General features: G+C 40.8%; 1 protein-coding gene across 1 annotated transcript; it reads left to right on the forward strand.

Annotated features, from left to right (window-relative positions):
• The first annotated feature begins 626 nt into the window (after positions 1–626).
• OLFM4 (olfactomedin 4) lies at positions 627–23646 on the forward strand. Its single transcript, XM_050766716.1, has 5 exons — positions 627–930; positions 5957–6109; positions 13491–13703; positions 14672–14831; positions 21539–23646. The coding sequence occupies exons 1-5, from the start codon at positions 721–723 to the stop codon at positions 22339–22341; spliced, it is 1539 nt and encodes a 512-aa protein (XP_050622673.1). The 5' UTR covers positions 627–720; the 3' UTR covers positions 22342–23646.
• The last annotated feature ends 2026 nt before the right edge of the window (positions 23647–25672 follow it).

Genomic DNA, 25672 nt, shown 5'->3' on the forward strand with positions numbered 1-25672 from the left:
CCTGGTTTGCCAGGGAACAAAACGTCCTTGATCTTTCCTTTAGAGTGGGGTTGTTAGACAGCTTTGTCCAGAAACAGTCACTGTAAGGGACAGGTCAAGGACAACTTGGGCAGTAGGAACTGAAGAGGGAAGCTCAGTCGCTCCTGGAGGAGAGCCACAGTCCCTAAGGCAAGTTCCCTGTCTGTGGAAAGCAGTAGGCAGTAACATGGGAAGGAGAGCCACAGTCCCTAAGGCGAGTTCCCTGTCTGTGGAAAGCAGTGTGCAGTAACATGGGAAGGAGAGCCTCAGTCCCTAAGGCAAGTTCCCTGTCTGTGGAAAGCAGTGTGCTTTCCACATTAGAAGTGCTGCGAGGCAAAGGACTGAGGGTTGCTTTTCCTCCCTGGAGCCTCCAAACTCTGTCTCATCCACAAAGACTACTTCAATCCCATCTCTTTCAAGGAAGTACCAAGTGAGAAACCAAATACTGGGCTTTACAAAGCACATTGGAGTTAATGTTTGGCAGGGGATATCTGGATCCAAAGGCAGCTCACAGAGTGGGCCTCACTGACACGGTGTGGGCCGTGACTCAGATTCCTGGGTGTCCTGACCCTCCTGGGGCAGGTCACATGTTCCCTGGCCACTTCCTCTTTTCCTACATGCTGGCCATGGGGAAATCCCCACTGGGCCCTATAAGAAGCCCCTGGGCTCTGTGCAGAGCCGGGCTCCAGCTAAGAGGACAAGATGAGGCCCGGCCTCTCATTTCTCCTAGCCCTTCTGTTCTTCCTCGGCCAGGCTGCAGGGCATTTGGGGGATGCGGGACCCCCAATTCCTAGCCCCAGCTTCAGCACCTTCCCAGGCGTTGACTCCAGCTCCAGCTTCAGCTCCAGCTCCAGCTCCATGTCGGGCTCCAGCTACAATGGCAGCTCAGGCAGCGCAGGTTCTGTGTCCCAGGTGAGGAGGCCCCAGAATCCGAATGAGCTGCCTTCATTCCCTTCCTCTTGCTTTTGGGGACCTGAATACAATTTCATGGATGGCTAGACCTGGGCACTCTAAAAGATTTACGACCCCTTGTGTTAACTATAGGTGCCCTGGAAATGAATTAAAGCCTCAGCATAATAATTAAATTGTTAGCAAGAGAGACGACATCTCAGTTCTCCAGCTGGGACTTTTGAGAAAATCTATGCTTTAGAGGAATTCTCAAATCTGGCTGCACAATAGGATGGGTGGCCGGGGGGACTCTAAAAGTACAGATGCCTGGGTTCTGTACTTAAAAAAATCCTGCATAGATGTATAGAAATCAGATAGTTTAAAAAACCTCTGCCCAGGTGATTCTAATATACAGTCCAGGATGGGAACTGTTAGGAGAAGAATCTGTGGGTTGCAGCTCCAGGAAAGTTTGTCCAGTTGATTTGTTGCCTGGCAGGGTCCTGGGATGGTGAATAGTAGCCCTTGAGGGAGTGAGAGCCACAGTGCTCTAGTTGAAGCCCTGACCATTTCTCTTGGCCTGGTTTGTAAAGTAGATGGGTGTCAGAAATAAGCAGGGGAGTTACTGGTCTTTAGCAAAGTGTTACTACAAGGGGACATTTCCCTAGGGGAGTGTTCACTCTTTGCAATCTTCTTTATAGGGAATCTTCAGAGCCATTTCCAGCTCCAAACAACAGCAGCAACAAACAAAACCAAAAGTCATGCATTACAAAGAGACTGGTATAGCTAGGCTAAGTGCATAGAAGGCATAGTGAGCCCAGTTCCTTGGGGGATGGGTCCTCTTTGGATCTCCTTTAAAGAAAGGAGAATAGGCTGGAGGGCATGAGGGGTTAGGAGGTAAGAAGCAGTTATTCATTTCACTCTGGGCCTTTCTGCGAGAGCCCCACTCTGCAAACCTCCCAGGCTATTCTCACTAAGGTATAACTTGGGGTGGGGGAGTCTTATCTGGGCCAAAGCTCCTCTCTCTCAACCTCTAGGATCTTTACTCACAGGTCAGGTGGCTGCTTACATGATCGTGTCTGAATGGAAGGGCAAATGGGAGAAAGAGGAGGAAAAGGCTTTTATTTGTTTTCATTTTGACCATCAGAAATATGCAAATATTACAAATTTGATAATTAACAAATGGTTTGGATAGGGCCTAGATAGAAACAGCAGCAATAACATTTACTGTGTGTCTAATACATGCCAGGACTAGGTTAAGTACATAATACATATCTTTTTTGTTTGTTTGTTTTTTGTTTGTTTTTTTGGTTTTTGAGACAGAGTCTCACTCTGTTGCCCAGGCTGGAGTGCAGTGGCACCATGTGGGCTCACTGCAACCTCTGCCTACCAGGTTCAAGTGATTGTCCTGCCTCAGCCTCCTGAGTAGCTGGGATTACAGGTGCGTGCCACCATGCCTGGCTAATTTTTGTATTTTTAGTAGAGACGGGGTTTCACTGTGTTGTCAGGCTGGTCTCGAACTCCTGACCTTGTGATCTGCCCGCCTCAGCCTCCCAAAGTGCTGAGATTACAGGCATGAGCCACCGCACCTGGCCTATATTATCTTATTTAAGCCCAAGAGGTAGGTAAAATTGATAGTCCCATTTTAGAGATGTGAAAACTGAGGCTTAACAAGGTGAAGTCATTGAGTTTAAGTCACTAAGCTAACAAGTTATATAGCTCAAAATTAGTCTGTCCATTCTCTTCATCATGTCTGTACATGCAGGTTTCTATATTTCCAAGGAGTATAGATGAAAATTGCTTATTTTTTAGAGGAGGGAGTCTTGGGAATCATAAGTAGGCACAAGGATTCTTTGCAGTCAGAAATCAGATACATAATTTTATTCCGTGATACTCAGTGATTTCTGGGGATGATCAGAATTGGCTAGCACTCTTTTTTGAACTGAGGTTAACAATAATCATTTATTATGAAGCTCCGTCAATATTTCTCCATCAGAAACCAGCATTTGGATAAGATTATCAGCTATAATAATAGAAAATATAGATCAAGAAACAGAGAAATCCAGAATGCCTATTGTCTGGTAAAAAGACAAATATTTAAAAGTAGATGAGACATGGTAGTTAAATTGTACTTAGAGGTTTTAATTTTCCTTTTTACTTATCTCTCCCTGGTGAGTCAGTATCACAACTCCAACTTTTTTTTATAGTGGACTGGGAGTCAATTTCACTATCAACCTAATTTTCTGGGGCTGGCTGTCAGCTTGACGAGCTCTTTGGAAGGTGGTGGAAAACCCTTTTATAACTGTCACTGAGTAAGTTCCAAACATATCATTTTCTGTACTCTGAAAATGTTGAGTACCATTATTTTATACCTTGAATCTTTGCTGACGCCTAGCCTTGGCTACTAATTAGAGCCAATTGCAACCTTAAATCACCTTAAATGTGAGTTGCACCTTCTGTTGTAAGCACTCGGAGTACTCTCTGCCTCAGACGTCTGCCTCCTGAGGAGGGGCCTCTGCAGGGTCCTCAATTCGCAAGACTAGAAAAGGCTCAATGCTCCGCTCCACACAGTAACTGGTATAGTCGGAACTGCAGCGAGTCACGTGTTTTGTTCTCATCAGGCTATCAGGCTGGTTTGAAAAAACAAGTAGGGCTTTCATAGTGAAGGTGGGCCTGATTCCTGGGCAGAAACTGAGTCTTAATCGGGCCTGATTCCTGGGCAGAAACTGAGTCTTAATCGTCTCCCTAAAGCCAGAGCCTGGCATAGTATAGACATCAGTAAATGTTAATTGAACACATGCTTAGTGAAAACCTACCAGTATAAGGTGTCTTGTGGGGAACTCGGGGTCCTATTTGCTCTACACAAGGGGAATCGCATATTCTTCCAAAGGCCGAGGGGACAAGCGCTTGTCTTTGTCTCCCATCCCCCAGGCTTCATTCACGTGGAGTTTGAGCATTCACCGCAGAGAGAGACTCATCACCATTAGCTTCATTGTCTTTGAATGCGAGGAGCAGAAATATCTCTAATGGGAGACACTGATCAAACTTATGGACCATTTTGATGTCAGCTGAGCATGCTGGGCTGATGATAAGCAGGATGGAAGCTGGGGGAGTCCATAGCACTGGGACAGAGATGTTCAATAGAAACCGGTGGAATGGCTGTCAGCAGGGCTCATAAGTATTTGCCTGTCTTTCAAGTGAACTTCAGTACTAAAAGTTGTTAGCTAGTGGTTCCTAGTTGACTGTCTAGAGATTGCTTGATGATATCCACTGTTTTCTCAGTTGGCAGAGTTTCTCAGAGAACTCTGAGAATGGCCCAACCCTGTTTTGTGCAGCTAATTAAACTCCCCTTGTTAAAATGCAATGCAAGATTTTTTTTTTTGCTAGACAGTTATTATAATAAGCTATTTCTTCAAAAGTCCGTGATATGTCGGTCTTTTCTGTAAAAGCCTTGGCATGCTTGAGTTGGAGTCTTTCTGTCTTTGGAGAAATGAGTAAAGCTGGTTTCAAGGGAAGCTGGCCTCTCTGATAGGTTCCTGGTGTATCTTGTCCAATCTTTATTCATCTCTGGCAAAGACCCTTGCCCTATTCAAATCCTGCTGTCCACCCCTATGTTCGACATAAATCTGCTTGTTTCTCCTCCCTACTCCTGAACTCTTTCCCGTGTGGGGATGTGACTGGAAAAGAAAATTGAGGTCAAGGTCGTAAATTTTGACTAAACACATATAGAGACTTTTGGATACACACACATATATATATTTTTTGGTCATCTTGAAACTTAAATTAAATTAAAAACAACTTAGGTGCAAAAGGCTTGATTGGCCCCGAGGCCAGTGATAAAATAAGTCTTCATTATAGAAGCATCTAGACCCAGCTTGTTCAGGCGTCATGGAGGTTGGTGGCCATTCAATGACAGGACACATGACACCACCTGCAGCTGGCTGACCTGAACTTTGAGAGACATGGCCAGAGTCTCTTCTAGCTCTGAAGACCATTGCTGTCTCCTTAGCGGTTCATAAAAAGTCCCTTCAGGCTGATGTTCCACAGGTGAGCTTTGGGTTGGCCTTCAGATGAGATCATTAAAAGGCACAGCAAATTGGCTGCCAAGGGTTACTCCGTAAGGCAACAGTAGTAATGAAAAAATGTTAATTGTGCTGGGATCCTCTTGGGGAAGTTCAAAGGGGACAAAAGAAAAACAGGATCTTTCAAACGTGTCATTTAAAAATATGCAGTGGCACTGAAGTGTGAGTCTGAATATCTTAAAGAAACATCAAATATTTTAAAATGACTTTTTCTGCAAATGGTAAGCTGGAAAAAAACTTTTACTAAAAAAATTGCACAAAACCTTCAAGCTCATATGCTATTCAGTTTCCAACAAATGGCTGGCTCTCATTTTGAAGGATGTTAATTTACAATTTCCCAGGCGATGAGAGGATATGAATTTGCATCATATATTTTCATTGTAGCCTGCATCCTTGGTGATTCCCTCATTCTGATGAAAAGGAATTGGATTGGGGTTGGGGTGAAGGTGAGGAAGAGAAAATGAGCAGTAGAAGGAAAGAGAATGTGACATTTTCTGATCACCTACCCTGTGCCAGAGACTTGGCTCACATTACTCCGTTAACACTGAGGATAACCCTGTGAAGTAGGTTATCTCTATTTTACAGATGAAGGAACTAAGAATTAAGGAGGTTTCACATCTAGCAAGTGCTAGAATTGAAATTCGAACTTAGCACTCTCATAGCTTCTTTATTTCCCTTTCCTTGCATAGAGATAGGAATAATCTCCTTTAAGACTCCAGAATGGAGAATCTTCCTTTCGGGAAAGTCCACTGACGTAGTGGTTTTCGTACGGCGATGTGGCTAAACGCTGTGTGGTCCCCACCTGTGAAAACAAAACTGTTTTAGCTTGTTTCTATGATTCTATTCATTTGTGTATTGGACTCCACTTACTTGCCTGTAAGTACTCTTGACAGGCCAATTTCTGTCACTCCAGTTGCCAAAAAGCTCAGATTCCAGCTTGTTACTGATGTTCAACTTGTTATTATTTGCAGTTGTTTTCCAATGTCACTGGCTCCGTGGATGACCGTGGGACCTGCCAGTGCTCTGTTTTCCTGCCAGACACCACCTTTCCCGTGGACAGAGTGGAACGCTTGGAATTCACAGCTCATGTTCTTTCTCAGAAGTTCGAGAAAGAGCTTTCTAAAGTAAGCATTTTCTTTTCAAACAGTATCTTGATAAAAAGAAGCAAAACAAAACGTGTTTTAATTTAGGATTTTCTAAGCAACCATTCTTCACTGTATCAAAGACATCACATTTTTATTCTATGGTGATTTTAGTATTTATTTTAGAGGACACCAATGGAGTTCTTATTAAGGCAGGGGAAGTGAGAACACAGGAAGAAAGTGGGCTTCAGATTGTTCACGCTGTGGATAAACTCACTATAGTATTGTGGTATTTACGTAGTCGGAAAGAAGCTCTCCCTGCAAACCCCAACCTGCAATTTTTATTTTGTTTTGATGCTGTTTCTTCCTTTTGGTCTTCCAGATCTTTCCTCAAGCTTTCATTTCTTTTTTTTTCTTCTCCTCTATCCCCTTTAGTTCTATCTCCCTTCTCTTTTTCCTTTTCTTCTATTTCTATTCCATTCCTGCATCTTTTACTTTCTTATTTCTCTTGCCTCAATCCTTGCCCTTATTCATCCCTTCTAATCTATCTTTTCCTTTCCTGGTTAATTCTTTTTTTTTTGGGGGGGGGGACATTTTTGGGTATTTTCTTACTTTTAGATGATCTTTTTTTCCCTCCTTCTTTTCCTCTTCCTCTACTTCCACTCCTTCAAATCCTCTCCCTCTCATCGTCCTCCCTCCCTCTCTCTTTTCTTTAACCCTTTTACAAATTGCTCACTTCCTTCTCTCTCTCCCTCACTCTCTTTCTTTTTTTGTGACAATAAGTTGTAGTCTCTTTTATTTTTTTCTATTTTCTCCAGGTGAAACCCAAGGTTGTAGTCTCTTTATTTTTAATTTTTATTTTTTCTGGGTATATAGTAGGTGTATATAATAATGGGGTACATGAGATACCCTGAGACAGGCATGCAATGCATAATAATCACATCATGGAAAATGGAGTGTCCATCCCCTCAAGCATTTATCCTTTGTGTTACAAACACTCCAATTAGACTCTCTTACTTATTTTAAAATGTACAATGAAATTATTATTGACTATAGTCACCTGTTGTGCTGTTGAATACTAGGTCTTATTTATTCTTTCTAACTACTTTTATTTTTTACCCTTTAACCATCTCCACTTCCGTCCTCACCCTCCATCTCTCTTTCTTGATGGTTATCTTCTATTGTCTCAGCAGGAACATTATATTTGATGTGTCCAACGTCAGACAAAAATTGAAGGCTTCCCTGGGAATTTGAATCAAGACTAATAGGTTTCTCAGCCTTGGTGAAAACACTGACTTGAACTCTGATTACTGTTTTTTTCTTTAGCCAGAGGAAGTTATCTTAAAGGGTTTGCCTTTCTCTGGGCTAGCTGGCACAATGTGACTTGGTGTTCTAGTTTTGACCCCTTCCACCTTTTCAGCCCAAGTTAAAAATCAATTAGAAAAGTTCCTATTTTCTGCACAGGTGAAGTCCAAGCTAGGCTATAATCACATTATGCATTATTTAATACAACTCCATTAATTTACAAGGAGCTCTGGCTTTACTGCAAGATTCAGAATAAGTTTTCCTAAGAAATTTAAGCTTTTCCACCTCAACATCCAACATAGTTATCCTTTAAAACAAAAATTATGATGAGGCTGAGACCCTACTTTCAGCCTGAATTGGTAGATAAATATTCTAAGTTTAAATGAGTGTCCAGGAAAATGTGTTTGACTACTCTAGAAACCTAGCTGCTTAAGAAATAAAATGTCCTTGAATTAATCAGCAGAAAAGGCACAGCACTAAATTATAAATTCTAACCATTAATATTCATAGCCTTATTCCAGCATAATCAAGTACAGATAAGAAGTTATGCATAAAAACATAACAAGTAGAGGAAAATCCTAGGTAAAGATTTTTTCAGTTAGAGTCATTTGCTTTGAAATAGTGGGAACTACTGATTTACATGTCATCTTTGCTGGCAGCAGTGTGAAGGGCAGTTTGAAACCTTATGCGCTCCAGGGAGGGTATGTGGCTTGCCAGGTTTGTGGATATGGGACATTCAGTCCCAATACTGTACGGGGGACTGGTAGCATCTGCTTTGCTAGTAACAGGTAGGGACAAAATGCAGAATAGGTGAAAAGTTTTAGTTCTGAATGTGTCAGTGGCTGCTCAGATCCTAAAAAAATCTGTGATTGTGGCCTAAGGAAAAAGTTTATCTGCTAGCTAGGAATTATATAATCTATTTAGTGTGGCAGGTGATAATAACAACAATAATAGTAGCACTTTGTTTGTGCTTTTTCAAATGCTTCCAGTTCTATTCTCCTTTCAAGTAACCCTTTAAGGCAGATAGGCCAGGTGTTGTCTCTCCCATTTTAGAGAAGGAAAAACTGCAGTTCGTAAAGGTAAGGAGACTTGCCCAAGGTCATTCCTCTCTTGGCTGGTTAAGCCAGGTCAGAATTCGAGTCTTCAAAATCATCCCAACTCTCTTTCCTCTTGGCCATGCTGTCAGCATCCTCTAGGGTAAGCCCAGAAAGAGCGGCAGTAGGTCAGTAATGCCTTCAAATCCAAAGTTATCTGTTTAGCTGAGGGCTTTCGAATTTCCAAGTGAATTATTACAGCTGTCCCTAGGTTGCCTTGAAAATCATCATTTAACTGGGGGCCTGGGAGAATGCCCGTTTAGGACAGGCCAGTAGAAAAGGTTTTTGACTGCCTTACATTGATTCATTATCTGTCAGTACGCAGAGAAGACAGGGAGCTGCCTCTGCATAAGATGCTGAAAGCATTTTATACTTTTCTGTTGTTTACGATATGTCCTTTTGTGACTATACTTAGGAAAGGGATGGCACAAAAGGCAGCTCAAGATTTTCTCTTTCTCTGGAGGCTTATGGTCTTTGGGGTAAGTTGTTTAATATGACATATTTGCTAGTAGATCCTCATGCATGGGAAGGTTGAGGCAGCCTAGGAGACATTAAGGCAACCCATAAAGAAACAACATTGATTGAGCCATATTTTGTGTAGTGAAAGAAAATAAAAGGTCAGATTGAAAACGCTGAAATTACTGTTTCTCTACTAATTTCTATAATTCATAGGGCCTCCATTAGCTAGGCACTTAATGTACATTATCTGTAGTCTTTATGTAATCTTGTAAACTCAATATCATTACCCCCAGTTTACAGGAAACTAAGGGTTAGAGAAATTAAGTGATTTGCTCACTAAGTCCTGAAGTTAGATTTGAGTCTAGTTGGGTCTAGCTCCAAAGTGCTTTATATGTCTTTACAATCACTTCAGGCTCAATGAACCCTGTTACATTTACTTTGAAACATATATTGAAAACAGTAGTATGTTGCAAAGTAAACTTACTTATTTCAAATAGTCTGGCCATAGTTATAATCACAGGTTTTGAGAGACTGGCAGAAACAAGAACCAGATTAATTCTTTAGCTCACTAGCACTACATCCTTATTTATGACAAGACCACATTAATTATAAGGAACAATAACAAGCACCCCCAAACCAACCCTCACACAAATTTTATTCCTCATCAATGACATAGTATGTGCATAACAAGCAAAATAAAATGGAAGCTGTGAATGTTAGGCTGGTGGCTTAAAGACTCAACTAAAACATAGATAAGCCGTCTAGTGCTCAGACTTGTCGTGATGAGGAGCTTCAAGGTAAAGATGTTGATACAGGACGTGTCTTCTCAAGGCTAGACCCATATTCTTGATAGAATGTTTAGCAGTGTTCCTGGCCTTTAGATGCCGATAGCACCCGCCCACCCCCCAGTTATGAGAACCAGGACAAAATCATCACCACTACCACCCTCCCTCCATTTAGAATGACTGTTCTAGATCAAAATAGAGCCATTAGGTCTTCTAAAGACAGGGATATATTCTGAGAAATACATCGTTAGGTGATTTTAACATTGGTGAACATCACTGTATGCTTACACAAACCTAGAGGGTGTAGCCAACTACACACTCACTCAGGCTATATGATATAGCCTATTGCCAGGCTACAAACCTGTACAGCCTGTGACTGTACTGAATACTGTAGGCAATTATAATACAATGGTAAGTTTTTGTGTATGCATATATATCTAGAAAATGTACAGTAAAAATATATTTATAATCTCATGGTACCACTGTCATATATGTGGTCTGTCATTGACAAAAATGTTGTTATGCAACAAACAACTGTATTTTCTAGAAGAAGAAAAAAAATGCAGAAAGTGCCCCAAGTGCCAGGGATGTGGGACTGGAGGCTCCCAGGCAGGCTGGGCTGCCTCTCCCAAGACTGCACCTCCCAGGAGGAGATGGCTTGTGCTCAGCATTGTCCACGCATTCCCAAAGCTACAGATTCATATATGTGAAAGGTTCATATGAATGATTTACTTAAATTAGTGAAGTTCACACTCTGAAGTCTTTCTGGCCCATCCCCAAGCTCTTTTGTGTCTTCTCTAACTCCATGGATTATTGCCGTTTTCCTGAACACCACTGAGCGTCTTTTAAGTGTCTGCTGAAGAACCTTGAGTTTTTTTCCTCAGATGGATCTGTACAGACCCTTCATTTTGTCTGCACCAGGATAGGCGCACACCACACATTTTTATAGGTAGCAAACTCCAGAATATGCCTTGCTTTTTTTTGTGAAAATCTGGGAGAACCACATTTTATTTAGCAGAGATGACAGTTGAATCACTCATTTTTGTAGAACAACAGCTGCGATGTGCCACCAAAATGTTCCAGAGAAGCTGAGGGTGTTTCATTTGTTCCAAGAGCTGGCAAGGCCAAATGCCAGCAAGCATATTTATTTCTCAAACTTCCATTTCTGTAATGGATTGGCACTTTATTTATTTATTTTTATCATAGTCAAGGTTTTATGCCTGATTTTTGTAGACACTGAAACCTTGCAGTCCTATATCTGCAGTGCACTTTTGAGGGGGACTTGTTAGGTTTCATATACAGTCAGCCCTCCATAGCCTTGGTTCTTCATCTGCAGATATAACCAACCTCAGATTGAAAAATTTCACAGAAAAAAACTAATAAAAATGACCATGTAACAACAGAAATTATACAAATATAAGCAATACAACAACTATTTATGTAGCATTTACATTGTTTTAGGTATGATAAGTAATCTAGAGATGATTTAAAGTATTTGGGAGGATGTGTGTAGATCGTAGGCAAATAGTGTACCATTTTCTATCAGAGTCTTGAGCATCCTTGAATTTTGTTATTCTTGGGAGATTCTGAAACCAGTCCCCCATGGATACAGAGGGGTGGCAGTATATATGTTTAAACCTCCCTATCTACCAAAATATCACCAGCCTTGTCATCCTCTGAGTTATGGTACATCCGATGGCAGTGAGCATCAGTTGCCTGAGGAGATACACTAGCAGTGCCAAAGGCTGTTTTTTCAACTTTCATTAAAATCCTTTTTGCCTGAAGCCCTAGCTCTTTAGGTCTGTGGTCTATGAGTCTACTTTAATTTGCACAATGGGGTTAAGTGGAAGGGCTGAAATGACAGAAGTTAGGATTGCTTTTGGTATTAGAAGGATTAGAGGCCAACATCTCTAAATTCATCCAGGCACTGTGGATCAGCTACTTGATATTAGTGTAGTTTTGGGAAAAGTATCACTTCTGTTCAAATTTTTAAAAAGCATATAAAGCCAGCAACTTTTAATGAGCAGGTCCTTAAAAAAGCCATGGCATTTTCTTTAGAGATCAGATTCAGAAAGAACCACCAACTGTGTTTATTAAAATATCCATTTGGAGATTCCAATTATACACTAAACCGCCAAGGGAATTTTTGGAAGTATTTTAACTTAATGATCAGACATTCAAATATATGCAACAAATGTGTAATTTAAAGGTCTGATTGCAATAATCAGTTCTTGGAATAAATGTAGGTGCACTTAATGAAATGTGTACTCTACAGGGCACACACACTCACATATTGTGTAGTAGGTTGGATCTTTATGCCACTTTGTAAAAGGCAGAGGGGATCAAAACTAATTGCATATGGTGATCAAAGAAGGAATTCAGCATAGCGCATTTCTCCCTCTTCTAGAAAATACTTAGATTTAGAGCCGTGGTTCTAAATGGAAGGAGGTGGTGGTGGCAGCGGCAATGATTTTGTCCCCAGGGAACATTTAGCAATGTCCAGAGACATTTTTGGTTATCATAACTGGGGAGTAGGTGGATGCAACTGGCATCAAGAGGCCAGGGATGCTGCTTAATATTGTATAATTCACAGCACAACTGCCACAAGAAATGACAATCCAGTCCCAAATGCCAACAATTAGAGTAAGTGTGTTGAAAGGAGGAGAGATGGCAAGAGAATATGATACAAACCAGTTTAGTTTGGGGAGCTAATATCTTCAAACGTTAAAATGGAGATTAAGAAAAAAGAGCTCAGTATCACCTGATCGTTAGAGAAATGCAAATGGAAGCCATAGTAAGATACCATCTCACACCAGTCCAGAATGGCTATCATTAAAAAGTCAAAAAATAACAGATGCTGGTGAGGTGGCAGAGAAAAGGGAACACTTATACACTGTTGGTGGGAGTGTAAATTAGTTCAGCCATTGTGGAAAGCAGTGTGGTTACTCTAAGAACTAAAAAAAACTATTATTCAACCTAGCAATCCCCTTACTGGGTATATACCCACAGGAATATAAATTGTTCTCCCATAAAGATACATGGGTGTGTATGTTCATTGCAGTACTATTCATAAGAGCAAAGACATGAAATCAACCTAAATGCTCATCAATGGTACACTGGATAAAGAAAATGTGGGCCATATATACCATGGAATACTTTGCAGCCATAAGAAAGGATGAGATCATGTTCTTTGTAGGAACATGCATGGAGCTGGAAGACATTATCCTAAGCAAATTAACACAGGAACAGAAAACCAAATACCACATGTTGTCACATATAAATGAGAGCTAAATGATGAGAACACATGGACGCAAAGAGGAGAACAACAGAGGCGTACTTGAAGGTGGAGGGTGAAAGGAGGGAGAGGAACAACAACAAAAAGTCTCTGGGGTGCTAGGCTTAGTACCTGGGAGACAAAATAATCTGTACAACAAAGCCCTATGACATGAGTTTACTTATCTAACAAACCTGCATATGTACCCCGAACCTAAAAGCTTTTTAAAAAATGAAGATTAAAGTATACCTGCAAATGATGATGCTGACACAAAATTATTTTTAGTCTAGCAAAATATAAAATCTACCTCCCTTCAATTGGAGTAATAAGTTCTTTGTATATGGATAGATTTTAAAAATCTAGTTAAATATATTTTTGATCTATTTCTTTACAAAAAACAATGATTGGCAAGAATCAAATAGTTCTCAGCTCAAGGGCTTGGTAGTGGAAGAAGATGGTGTGATACTACTCAGGGAATTGGCTTGAACCTTTTGATTTTCTTTCAGGTAAAGGAATATGTCAAATTAATCAGTGTGTATGAAAAGAAACTGTTAAACCTAACTGTCCGAATTGAGATCATGGAGAAGGATACCATTTCTTACACTGAACTGGACTTTGAGCTGATCAAGGTAGAAGTGAAGGAGATGGCGAAACTGGTCGTACAGCTGAAGGAGAGTTTTGGTGGAAGCTCAGAAATTGTTGCCCAGCTGGAGGTGGAGGTAAGCAGTGAACTCACTTCTTGGTAAATTACTAATAAACTCCCTTCAGTGACTATAAGCAAGTACTAGGACCAGGAAATAAAACTCGCTCTTCCAACTTCTAATTCTCTACTTTCTCATGGCCACATGGCATATCACTATGTTCTGTTTTGGATAAGGGCCTGCGTTTGAATAATAAGTTAAGCACATTGGGAACGTGCTGACTTAGGAGCAAGTATCGTCTAATGGTCAGAATCCTGCCCCAGAATAAAATGCCCTTTCAACTTCTCTGAAAAGGAGGTGACATAAATTTGAACAACTGTTCATGGCCAAGCTATATGAGGTGTCTTCTCTGCTCTCGATTGGAACTGGAAATCCACAATATACCTGATTGTGGCAAACTTGTTAGGTTTGTTTCTCCTTTTGAATAACCTGGAATCCTTCTCCACAAACTGGAAACCTCCTTTAATAAATTTCTTGTATATTTCTGTGAAGCCTTTTAAGATCTGTGGATAAAGACCATCACATTTATGGTTGGGTAATTTATATCAACGAGAATTTACTAGCACAGTCATGACATGGGCTATAATTGAGAATTCTAGTTACATATTTTAGAATTTAAGCTTTCTCTGGCCCTCACCATTCATTAGAATCTTAATTATAATACAACATGAGTAAACACAAGTTTATAGGGGAACGTTATTAGAAATGAACTTTAATGGACATTTGTGGATGCTGAGAATGAGCTTGGGCTCTATTATTAAAGCCGTTAAAATCTTTGCCATTTTCTTCTTGTCACACACATCTGCCTGAGATCTGACAGGCGTTCACACTAAACCATAAAATGTATTCTTCCAAATGAAACCATTCAGAAGAGTCTCTGGTGTATTCTCTGGCAATGTTTCACTAAATGACAAATTCAGCCCTGGAATGTTTATGAAAGAAATTGCACCATAATATAAAGTCACTCTGAATTTTTATTTCTTCAGATAAGGAATATTACTCTCCTGGTAGAGAAGCTTGAGACGCTTGACAAAAACAATGTCCTTGCCATTCGCCGAGAAATCGTGGCTCTGAAGACCAAGCTGAAAGAGTGTGAGGCCTCTAAAGGTCAAAACACCCCTGTTGTCCACCCTACTCCCACTCCAGGTAAGCGTGCTACTTTTTTAACCACTTGTGCCAGACCCCATAAGCAGCTGTGAGTGGGGTGGGGAAGGGATTGGGGATCGCAATGGTGAAAGAAGAAGGTGTTTTTTTTTTTTTTTTTTTTTTCAGTTCTCAGTTTTCTCTTCCATGTTTTAAAGGTCCCTTCCTCCCGAGTATTCTACATGCTATCATATTCTAGGTTTCACAGAGAAAGAGCACAAACAATGAGGGATTTAAACAAAATCCACAAGTTACACGTATTCTCTTTGCATCTTCTAACAGGGAACAGAAATCTCTATGGTGATGGAGGCAGTCGGGGCCTCAGGGGAAAGCCTCTGGAATCTGTGTGTGGCATCCACGTTCCTGTGTATTTAAGGGCTGATTGGCTCACTTATCTGATGAGCTGGGTTTATGCCTTCAATGCTCCCATCTTCTCTCTCTCCTTCCCTTTCTCCTCTTTAATTTTTCCTTTTTTCTTCTATAAATGCATGCTGCATACCTGCTGTATTGTGTGTCCTGAGATTCAGTGAGGATTAAAGGAATGACGCCACATATCCTGTGCTTGTGGGTGTGTCTTGCCATTGCTCATGGATTGTGAGTGCTTGGAGGGTAGGGGTGGCATGTTAGTCTCTAATGAGTTGCCACTGGGGTTAAGTACAGCACAGAGGTGGATGTTCTGCAAATATACCCATAAATGGAGGCAGGGGAGTGTAGGGTTCAAGAGCATAGCTTTAGAATCCCAAAGACCTGAGCTTCTCAGCTACGTGGCTGCAGCAAAAAGGATCCTTAATATCCTCATTTGTAAAATGGGAGAATAATAGTGCCTGCCTTGCAGGGTGGCTGTGGGGATTAATGAGTCAATGCTTGGGAAGCTCAGAGCCTTATGATCGGCATTCACACGCTGGCAATGGATATTATTAATAATGTTGATAATTGAAGCGAAAACCTTGCAACAAAACAAAAGCAGTGCCAGATCACTGTGCCCTGCGATGCATCCCTCCAGGTAAACTAAAGCCTCTCAGCCACAGCGTTCAGCCCCGTCCTTTAGAGATATCGATGACACAGGGACTTTCTCTCTGCAGGTCCTGAGCATCTTAGCCTGAATGGGGACTGTATCTTTTCATCAAATCATGCAACCCTTTTATTTTTATTAATTCCAATCCTCACACCTGCTTTCTTTTAGGTTGTGTTTCTGAATTCTTGTCAATGTAACTGATTTTTTAAGGCTTCAATTATTAAATAGGTATAGCCATGGATATAAGCCTCTTGGTCTTGTTCAGGCGGATCTTTTTCCTCCCTCTACAAATAGGAGTCTATCCTACTACAACAGGTGTCATCTAATGGTCAGAATCCTGCCCCAGAACAAAATGGCCTTTCAACTTCTCCGGAAAGGAGGTAACATAAATTTGAACAACTGTTCAAATTTCTCAACCTGCAGAGGAGGTTTAGGGCAGACAGCATGGTCTGTCCTCTGTAATAAACTAAGGCTAAATTTAGTCTGGGATTAGTGGTGCAAAAATGTAGCAAATGAGAACTGTTTCTGCTGGACCACAGAGGGCTCACTGAGGCAGAGGCTGAAGCAATGACAACAACTGATAATACCTGAACTAGCTCCCCAACACCCCTTGCAAATCTTCCTCATGGAATGGATTTTTCTGGCACAATTTTCTATGCATCCCTTCGAATGAGGACATTTTAGATGAAGGAATATTCAGGGCCATCTAACTTAGCCCCATCTTGTCTCAGAGGAGAAGACTTGGATAGTAAGGATGCTGCTTTTCCTGAGGCCACACAAGTAGTTAAAGACAGAGCAGAAGGTGCAAGACAAGGGTCTTTGCTTCCTGGTCAGCTCAGGACGGAGGGTGGCAGGCACCAGCAATCCAAGGACAATGGTGGGGAGAAAATGTATCACTTAGTACCCAGGGAAGAAAACAAGTGAGCCTGTTGGGTTGTTTTTGTTGGATTTTTTTTTTTTCCCCAGAACTTTCCCCTAGGCCCTCACACTTAGACTTCTGTGATCCATCTTAACCCAGCTGTGTTGTTTAAGCAAATTGGACCCAGATTTTCACTCACTTTCCCACAACCTTGACTGTACCTGAATCCCTGCCAAGCCACCTGGCTCTCTTCCAGCTTTGTTCATATTATAGTTATGATGTTTATATTAAACTGACTTTTGGTCATGTTTTTAAATCAATTTCTTTCACTTGCTCTCTTTCTGTCTGGAGTGGTTGATAATGCAGAATTGGAAAATCCCCAGGCACCACAAACTTGTGAGCCTGTGGAGACTTTAATTAAAGTTACTCCCTATTATGGGACCTTAAAATCTGGCCTGTTTGCTTTTTTCACTGTGGAGTTTGCACAGAATAAAAAAGACTATATGCAAGTCTCAGCTCTAAAGTAACTCTGTGCAGTCTGGGCCCCCTCCCTCATAGCTACAGTTTGCTAACCCAGTGGTCAGCTTGAACTTAGAACAAGTGAATGTATCCCAGGTTCAATCAAATATGCTTCCTATTTGGTTTTTGCTACAAACAACACCCTTTTTCTGCCTCATTTCATAGAACTTTCTAATCTAAAATAATTGGCCTTCTACTCATTAACGTTTTTTCCCTTCAAACTTCAGTCTGTCTCTGTTTTGCCTGTGAATCTAAATGACTGCATATAGGCCAAATGTGATCGGAGTGCTCCGGGATTGATCTCCATTTTGCTTGGGGATGCAAGGTTCTATGCTGGTCCCTAGTGATGCTCAGTAAGTAGCTGATGATTGAATGGGGTCTGAAAGAAATGGGGTGATCTGCTAAAATCTCAAGCTTAGGGAAGAGCCACGTGTTGAACAGCATATATCCAACACCTCAGAGTCAATTTAGTCTTAATCATTTTGTGACTGATTGTTTTAATTGCCTAATTCTTATAAGTCAATCATATTCTCCTCCTGGCTCAAACCAAGTTCAGTTGCCCAGTTGAGAGAGTGCATTAATAGATCCAAGATTAATTTTCCTCTGCAGGCATATAATCATTGGCTTTAAAAAATGCTACTAACCATGATACTTTAAAAAAGCCGAGTCAGAATATTTTAAAGTCTCATGATTATGGCTTCCTCAGATATTTTCAGAGAACCATGGTGCCATCTAATGAATTGCATGATGAAGAGAGTGCCAATCAAGGCTAAACTTGTATAGAGGGTTCCTTAAATTATGTTCCATGGAGTAAATACCAGGCTTTTTGAAAAACCAGATATGTAGCAGGGTGGAAGGCTAGTGTTTTATAAATAAGGGTAAGCGGAATTTAGGCGGTTTGATTAATCTTTCCTTCCTTTATTCCACAAACATAATTTGGTGCCACTGTGTGACTGGCCCTGTTCTGGGTACTGGGGTTACCAGCATGAGTAAAGAAACCCCCAGAAGCCACTATCTAGGAAAGGAGAGATCTAAACCTCCAGTTGTAACATGATGTGATTATATTGAGATATTTAGCATTTACTGAGTAACATTTACATGCCTTCTCTGTATTTTTCATAACTATTTTGCAGAGTTGGTATTATTTTTCTCCTGACATGAGGAAACTGAGACTTAGAAGGTTAAGTAACTTGCTCAAGGATACACAACTGCTATTGGAATCAGGCTTTGAATTAGAATCTGGCTAGTAGTATTTTTCATACTAGGCTGCCTTTCATAGATGCTCTAACAGAGAGGTGCACCTGTGGTTTCTGGAGTGAAAAGAAAATTCCAACAGCTCACCTATCTGCTTAACACCAAATTATCTTTGCCTCCTTGCTTGTGGAGTAGGTAAAAGGATACTTTTGCTCCTGACAGTTTTGTGCTGTGTGTTCTCTTCCACCAGAAAATGCAAAATGATTCAATGGTCTTTCAGAATTCTTGGATCATGACTGGGCAATGGGCTGTTGCCCAAGTGTCAGGGTGAAGTTGGGCTGGAAACTGGGTATGAAGTATAGAATGAAGTATGTCTAAGACCTTGACATGAAGGAAGAGGCTGGGAAGGAATATGAGATAAGGAAGGGTAGTAAGAAGCTCAGTGAAGATGGGATGGGTGGATGGGGACTCTGAGGAAGAGTGGGAACTGGGCTGTCAGTTTCAGTATCGTGTCCAAGATGGTTTGCTGCCAGGAATCGAGGAAGCCTGCCATAGCATTTTTCCTAGTCTGACATTGTTGTGGCCACATTTGTAGCACTGGCAGCAATGTTGAGTTCTCATCCCCATTTCTGCTTCCTTTCTACCATAGCCAGGACCCTAAAAATGGCCCTTTATCCTTACCCATAGAGGATAAAAGAAGGATAACAAATGAACAGGAAAGTGTTTAGGAATGTTTGGGAGGTGAGAAAAAGAAAGTTTCATACATTTTAATATTTACACTGGGCAATTCGAATTTTCTGGTCAACTTATGAAATGATGAGCCACTATTATTATTAGTAGTAGTAACAATAGTAACAGTACTAATACTATTATACTAATAATAGTGCAATTAGTATAATGGTAATAGTAGTAGTAATAGTAATTTTTTGAGAAGTTTAATTTGGGTCCTTCATGTCTAAAAATTTCCACATCTAGGGATAGAGTAGTTTAACCTCTTGGTAGTGCTTGAATAAGTGATATGCATCATAAATTTTCCTTAAATACTTTGTTGCTGTCGATTTGGGATATTTTCTTTTCAGGAAGGCAAGATTCAACGAAGCAAACAGTTCTGTCTTCCAACCTGAAAGAAAAAAAGTGACTTTCCTCAGAGTGAAATGTAGTTAAATAAACAAGTTCTCAGGAAGATACTTTAACTAGAAAATCCAGTTTGTAGCATATGGAAACTTGCATAGTTTTTGTTATCATTAAACTGAACACACCACTAACTTTATTTTAATAATTCATGCATTGTTTCATAAACAAAAGCAAACAAGCATTCATCTGAGAGATCACTTTTAGTAGAAGAAATAATAATTTATAATTTTATTTATTGTTTCTTCAGTGGAGAATAGTCTCTTGGCTGAACACACGTTGCTTTTTTATTTATGAAATGGCACATGCATTATTAAAATAAACCTGCGACTGTGTTCTGCTTAATGATATGCAAAATTATTTTGAGGTTGGGTACAGAGTGGTTTCATTTCTCTACCTGTTGTATGGTTGGCTGGCTTTCTCACCAACTGCAGATTTATGAGACCATTTAAGGAACACATATTTAATTCTGGGACCAAAAAGCCCCAGCAGATCGGAAAAATAAAAACAGAATTTCTAGTAATGGTTTCACCTTTGAGCAGTCCTTGGGCGAGAAGGATGGGGAGGGAAGGCATTTAGCAAGGAAAGGAATGGGTCTTTGCATATTGGACACAGCAGAGACCCAGAGACAAAGGCTTTGCTCTCCCTTCCCAGCCTCAATGCTAATCTCAGGCAATTCTTTGGAGCTCTGCTTTTGGCTCCAGCTCACCTCATGTTCCTCAATGGCTCTCTGAGTCCCTGCAAGCATTTCAAGCCAGATCCAACAATTTAGGTTCTGCTCCTTTCCTGTCTCACCTGCTCTGCTCTGAGCAGCAGGACGAGGGAAAATGACCTCAAATATACTTGAAGTTGGGTTTTCTTTGTTATCCAATAAACCATCTCACGAGTTTTTTTTTTTTGAGTGTTAAGATCCCAGAAAACGTGTGTTCAACTCTTTGGATAGTTATTATAAAAATACTAGAGGAACTTTATTTTATTTTTATAGCCCATAAACTCCTGGGATGGCAGGCATTTCAGTGGGAGTACAATGTGAAGGGTTGATCGCCCAGACTGAGTCATTTACCCAAGTGTTACAGAGAATGTAGATTCAGTGGACCAGTGAATCTTGTCCCACTTGATTGTACACATTGTGACAATGACAGTGTCTGGATGGAAAGATGAAATACTTGCATGTCATTCTATGGCACAATAGCATGTGGGTAATGAACGGCAGGACTCACCTTGTAACTCTGCAGCAGGACGGTCACCAAGTGATTTATTGATGGGCTGTGCATTGGGTACAGAGCAGGCAATGTTGCCCCAAAATAACTTTATGGCTTCTAAAGGGTGAAATCCCACCATTATAGGACCATCTTTCTGGATCTATAAAATGCTCTATTTAAAACGTCTTCTTCTGAGAATAGCTTAAAGCAGGATTGGTACCTGGCATGGATGTGCAGTTGGGGTCCCAAGGAAGGGGAGAACGAGGAAGGGCATGAAGCCTTGCCTGGGAAAACCTTCTTCTTCATCACAATTCTTTCTGGGGCTGACCCTAGTGAATAACATCTTGTGGATTTATAGAAATAGGGTAGGATTGTGGAATAATCTTGCTTTCTTGATTTTGCTGTAAGAAAAATGAACTAAGATAATATTTGCAAAATGCTTTCTGATAGAAGGAAATATATTAAATTCGCCAAGTCTCCTTTTCCTCTCTCTGGGCCTCCAAACATTTTGAATATAGTTCTTGCCAGTTTCATTATTCCTATTTTCCAGATTGAAAGCCCACCCATGGAAACAGAAGGTAGTTCTCTGTAGAGTGACATCCGGTTTGCATTGAGACTGAATGCACTGAACTAAGAGGAGGTTTGGCTCTTCTCCATCAGAACCACTGTTGTTATTGAACCTTGACAGGAAAAATATTTATAGATTCCTTTGGTGCTTAGGATATTAAACTACTTGTATCCTGTCGTTCCTTTTCTCTAAAAATGCCTTTTTATTTTCTTGTTTGTATAGGGAGCTGTGATCATGGTGGTGTGGTGAACATCAGCAAACCGTCTGTGGTTCAGCTCAACTGGAGAGGGTTTTCTTATCAGTATGGTGCTTGGGGTAGGGATTACTCTCCCCAGCATCCAGACAAAGGACTGTATTGGGTGGCACCATTGAATACAGATGGGAAACTGTTGGAGTATTACAGACTGTACAACACACTGGATGATTTGCTGTTGTACGTAAATGCTCGTGAGTTGCGGATCGCCTATGGCCAAGGTAGTGGTACAGCAGTTTACAACAACAACATGTACGTCAACATGTACAACACCAGGAATATTGCCAGAGTTAACCTGACCACCAACACGATTGCTGTGACTCAAACTCTCCCTAATGCTGCCTATAATAACCGTTTTTCATATGCTAATGTTGCTTGGCAAGATATTGACTTTGCTGTGGATGAGAATGGATTGTGGGTGATTTATTCAACTGAAGCCAGCACTGGTAACATAGTGATTAGTAAACTCAATGACACCACACTTCAGGTGCTAAACACTTGGTATACCAAGCAGTATAAACCATCTGCTTCTAATGCCTTCATGGTATGTGGGGTTCTGTATGCCACCCGTACTCTGAGCACCAGAACAGAAGAGATTTTTTACTATTATGACACAAACACAGGGAAAGAGGGCAAACTAGACATTGTAGTGCATAAGATGCAGGAAAAAGTGCAGAGCATTAATTATAACCCTTTTGACCGGAAACTTTATGTCTATAATGATGGTTACCTTCTGAATTATGATCTTGTTTTCTTGCAGAACCCCCAGTAAGCTGTTTAGGAGTTAGGGTGAAAGAGAAATAAAATGTATGTTGAAAAAATAGTCTTCTCCACTTACTTAGATATCTGCAGGGGTGTCTAAAAGTGTGTTCTTTTTGCAGCAATATTTAGGTGCATAGTTCTACCACACTAGAGACCTAGGACATTTGTCTTGATTTGGTGAGTTCTCTTGGGAGCCATCTGCCTCTTCAGGTGCATTTTCCAATAAAGTCTGTCTAGGGTAGGATTGTTAGAGTTCTAGGGGCACTGTGGGCCTAGTGAAGCCTACCGTGAGGAGGCTTCACTAGAAGCCTTAAATTAGGAATTAAGGAGCTTAAAGAGAACTCAATATGACTTCTAGGGATCCTTTGTACAGGAAAGATTGCCCTGTGACCAGTCCTCATCCATGAGTCCCACTAATTATTTCATGCCTGGAAGGAACCTGGGGGCTTAGTTAGGTAGATTAATATCTGGAGCTCCTTGAGGGACCAAATCACCAACTGTTTTTTTTTTTTTCCTCACTAGCACCTGGAATGATGCTTTGTTTGTGGCAGCTAAGTAAATTTGGCATGCTTATATATTCTACGTCTGTAAAGTGCTGAGTTTTACGGAGGGAGGCCTTTTTATGCATTAAATTGTACATGGCAGATAAATCCCAGAAGGATCTGCAGATGAGGCACCTGCTTTTTCTTTTCTCTCATTGTCCACCTAACTAAAAGTCAGTAGAACCCTCTACCTCATAACTTCCTTCCAAAGGCAGCTCAGAAGATTAGAACCAGACTTACTAACCAATTCCCACCCCCCACCCCCTCTCTACTGCCTGCAGTAAAAAAATTAATAGTTTTCTATGGAACTGATCTAAGATTAGAAAAATTAATTTTCTTTGATTTCATCATGAACTTTTATTTACATGGCTCTAAGACTGTAAGAAAATCTGATGGCAGCGATAAAGTGCTAGCATTTATTGTTACATAATAAAGACCTTGACGCATATGTGCGACTTATGAGCATATCAATTGTTGCATGTCATTTTTGCCTTTGTTTAAGCCTGGAACTTGTAAGAAAATAAAAATTCAATTTTTTTTTTCTTTCTAGGACGAGCTATGGAAAAGCTATTGAGAGTATCTAGTTAATCAGTGCAGTAGTTGGGAAACTTGCTGGTGTATGTGATGTGCTTCTGTGCTTTTGAATGACTTTATCGTCTGGTCTTTGTCTGTTTTTCCTTTGATGTTCAAGTCCCAGTCTATAGGATTGGCTATTTAAATGCTTTACTCCCCTTTTTAAAATAAATGATTAAAGTGTGCTTTGAAAAAAGTCATCGTTTGTTTTATTTACTTTTTAATATTTTTTAATGCTCTTAAGGGAGTAGTCCATCTCTTTCAATGAGGTTCAGAGAATGGCTACCTCCCAAACACTAGTGCCAGGAGATTGCACACCTAAAAACAGATCGTATCAATAACTTTTATAAGAGTCCAAAGTTAGCCTGGCTCTTTAGTTTTTCTTTCCCTTTAAAATCCACTCTTTCTGGCAGCTTTTATTGTACAAGACTGCCCTATTATCTTTTGGGATATGACCTTATGTACTTATTAATTTGCATGACTGATCTGATTATTTCCAATGCTAGACTACATTTATGTGGCTTATATTCCTTTTCCAATTGAGCTATTAACATGGATCAGAAGCCTCTGAATCTTCCCCAGACAGGAAGACTTGGGCAGAAAGCAGAAGGACTAACTGGCTGTACCAGGAGGAGAAGTACCTTTACCAAAGAGAATGTGTAAGAAGACAGGTGACCTACAGCTGGAAGGACACACTGGGCTGATGTAGTTAGTCTTACTGAAATTCTCATTTTGGATCCTTGCCAAGCTTTTTGAGACAGATGGCAGCTATAATATTTAGTATTTTAGTAAGATTTTTTCCTATCTCTTCAGGGCTGAGTGTAGAGACAGGTATGGCCTTCAAAATGCAACAAGATATGAAGCTAAAGACATGTATGTCATGTGAGATACAAGTTAAAAACCAGGATGTTATATTTAATCTGGCTCTAGGCAGTTTTCCAGATGAATGTTTTGTACCAAGTACACAGTATGACCTCTGAAAATTCAGGAAAGGAGACAGAAAGCTAAGGTAACCCTAGCAATCAGCTTCTCATTTGAACTGCTACAGAAGCATTTGCCTGAAAAAATTCACTTCCCAGCCTCTTTCTCACTGGACATGGTGTATCAGCCTGCAGTGACTGCCTGCAGGAAATCTCCCTGCTGGGAAGGTTGAAGGACTCAGGGATTCAGACTCCTGGGTTTACTGCAGTGCAGTTACACAATGGAAATTTTAGCTTCAGATTCATCAGCTACCGCCTGTTTGAAATTTACATACATATATATATAATAAACATAAATTACATAAGATATAATTCACATGTGATAAAACTTGCCAGTTTTAAGTGCGCAATTCAATGAGTTTTGACAAGTGGATAGTCGTGTAAAGGCTACCACAATTAGGAAATAAAACACTTCCATCCTCCGTGAAATGTTCTCTTGTGTTTTTTTTTATAGTCAACTCCTACCCCGACACTCCAGGCTCCGGCCACCACTGATCCGTTTCCCATACCTACGGTTTGCTTTTCCCCCAAAGTCATAGACATGGAATTATATAGTGAATAGGCTTTTGAATCTGCCTTCTTCAACAAGGGAATTAGTCGGTTCAAATTACCCCAGAGGTGAACTGGACATTACCAGTGCTCTTGGGGATCCCTGCATTGTTTATTATCTTTCCTGGGGTTGGGTAGGGGATTATGGAGAGCTGTGGTGACCTACTGCCCTTGTAAGTGTTCCCGAGTGGCCTGTAGGGCCATGGGAGGGGTCTAAATCTGTGCACCAATCAAACTTACCAGGCAGCGCTCCCAAAGCATGAGGTTTTCTTGTTACCAGGCTTGTTGAAGGTTTGTTCTCCAGTCTTCACTCCTGTACCACAAGCATCCCTACCCAGGTGAGACAGGATATTAATTAACATTGTATAGAGTGGTTATGAGCACAGGATTCAGAGTCATGCAAAATGGATTTGACTCTTGGTCCTACTACTTGCATGTGGTATGGTTTTGGGAAGGTGCCTTAACTTTTGTGAGACTCAGTGTCTTTTTCTGTAAGATGGAATAAAACTAGGGCCGGGCGCGGTGGCTCACACCTGTAATCCCAGCACTTTGGGAGACCGAGGCAGGCAGATCACGAGGTCAGGAGATGGAGACCATCCTGGCTAACACGGCGAAACCCCGTCTGTACTAAAAATACAAAAAATTAGCTGGGCGTGGTGGTGGGCGCCTGTAGTCCCAGCTACTTGGGAGGCTGAGG

Source organism: Macaca thibetana, chromosome 17 (assembly GCF_024542745.1).
Source record: "Macaca thibetana thibetana isolate TM-01 chromosome 17, ASM2454274v1, whole genome shotgun sequence".
Classification (NCBI taxonomy): domain Eukaryota; kingdom Metazoa; phylum Chordata; class Mammalia; order Primates; family Cercopithecidae; genus Macaca; species Macaca thibetana.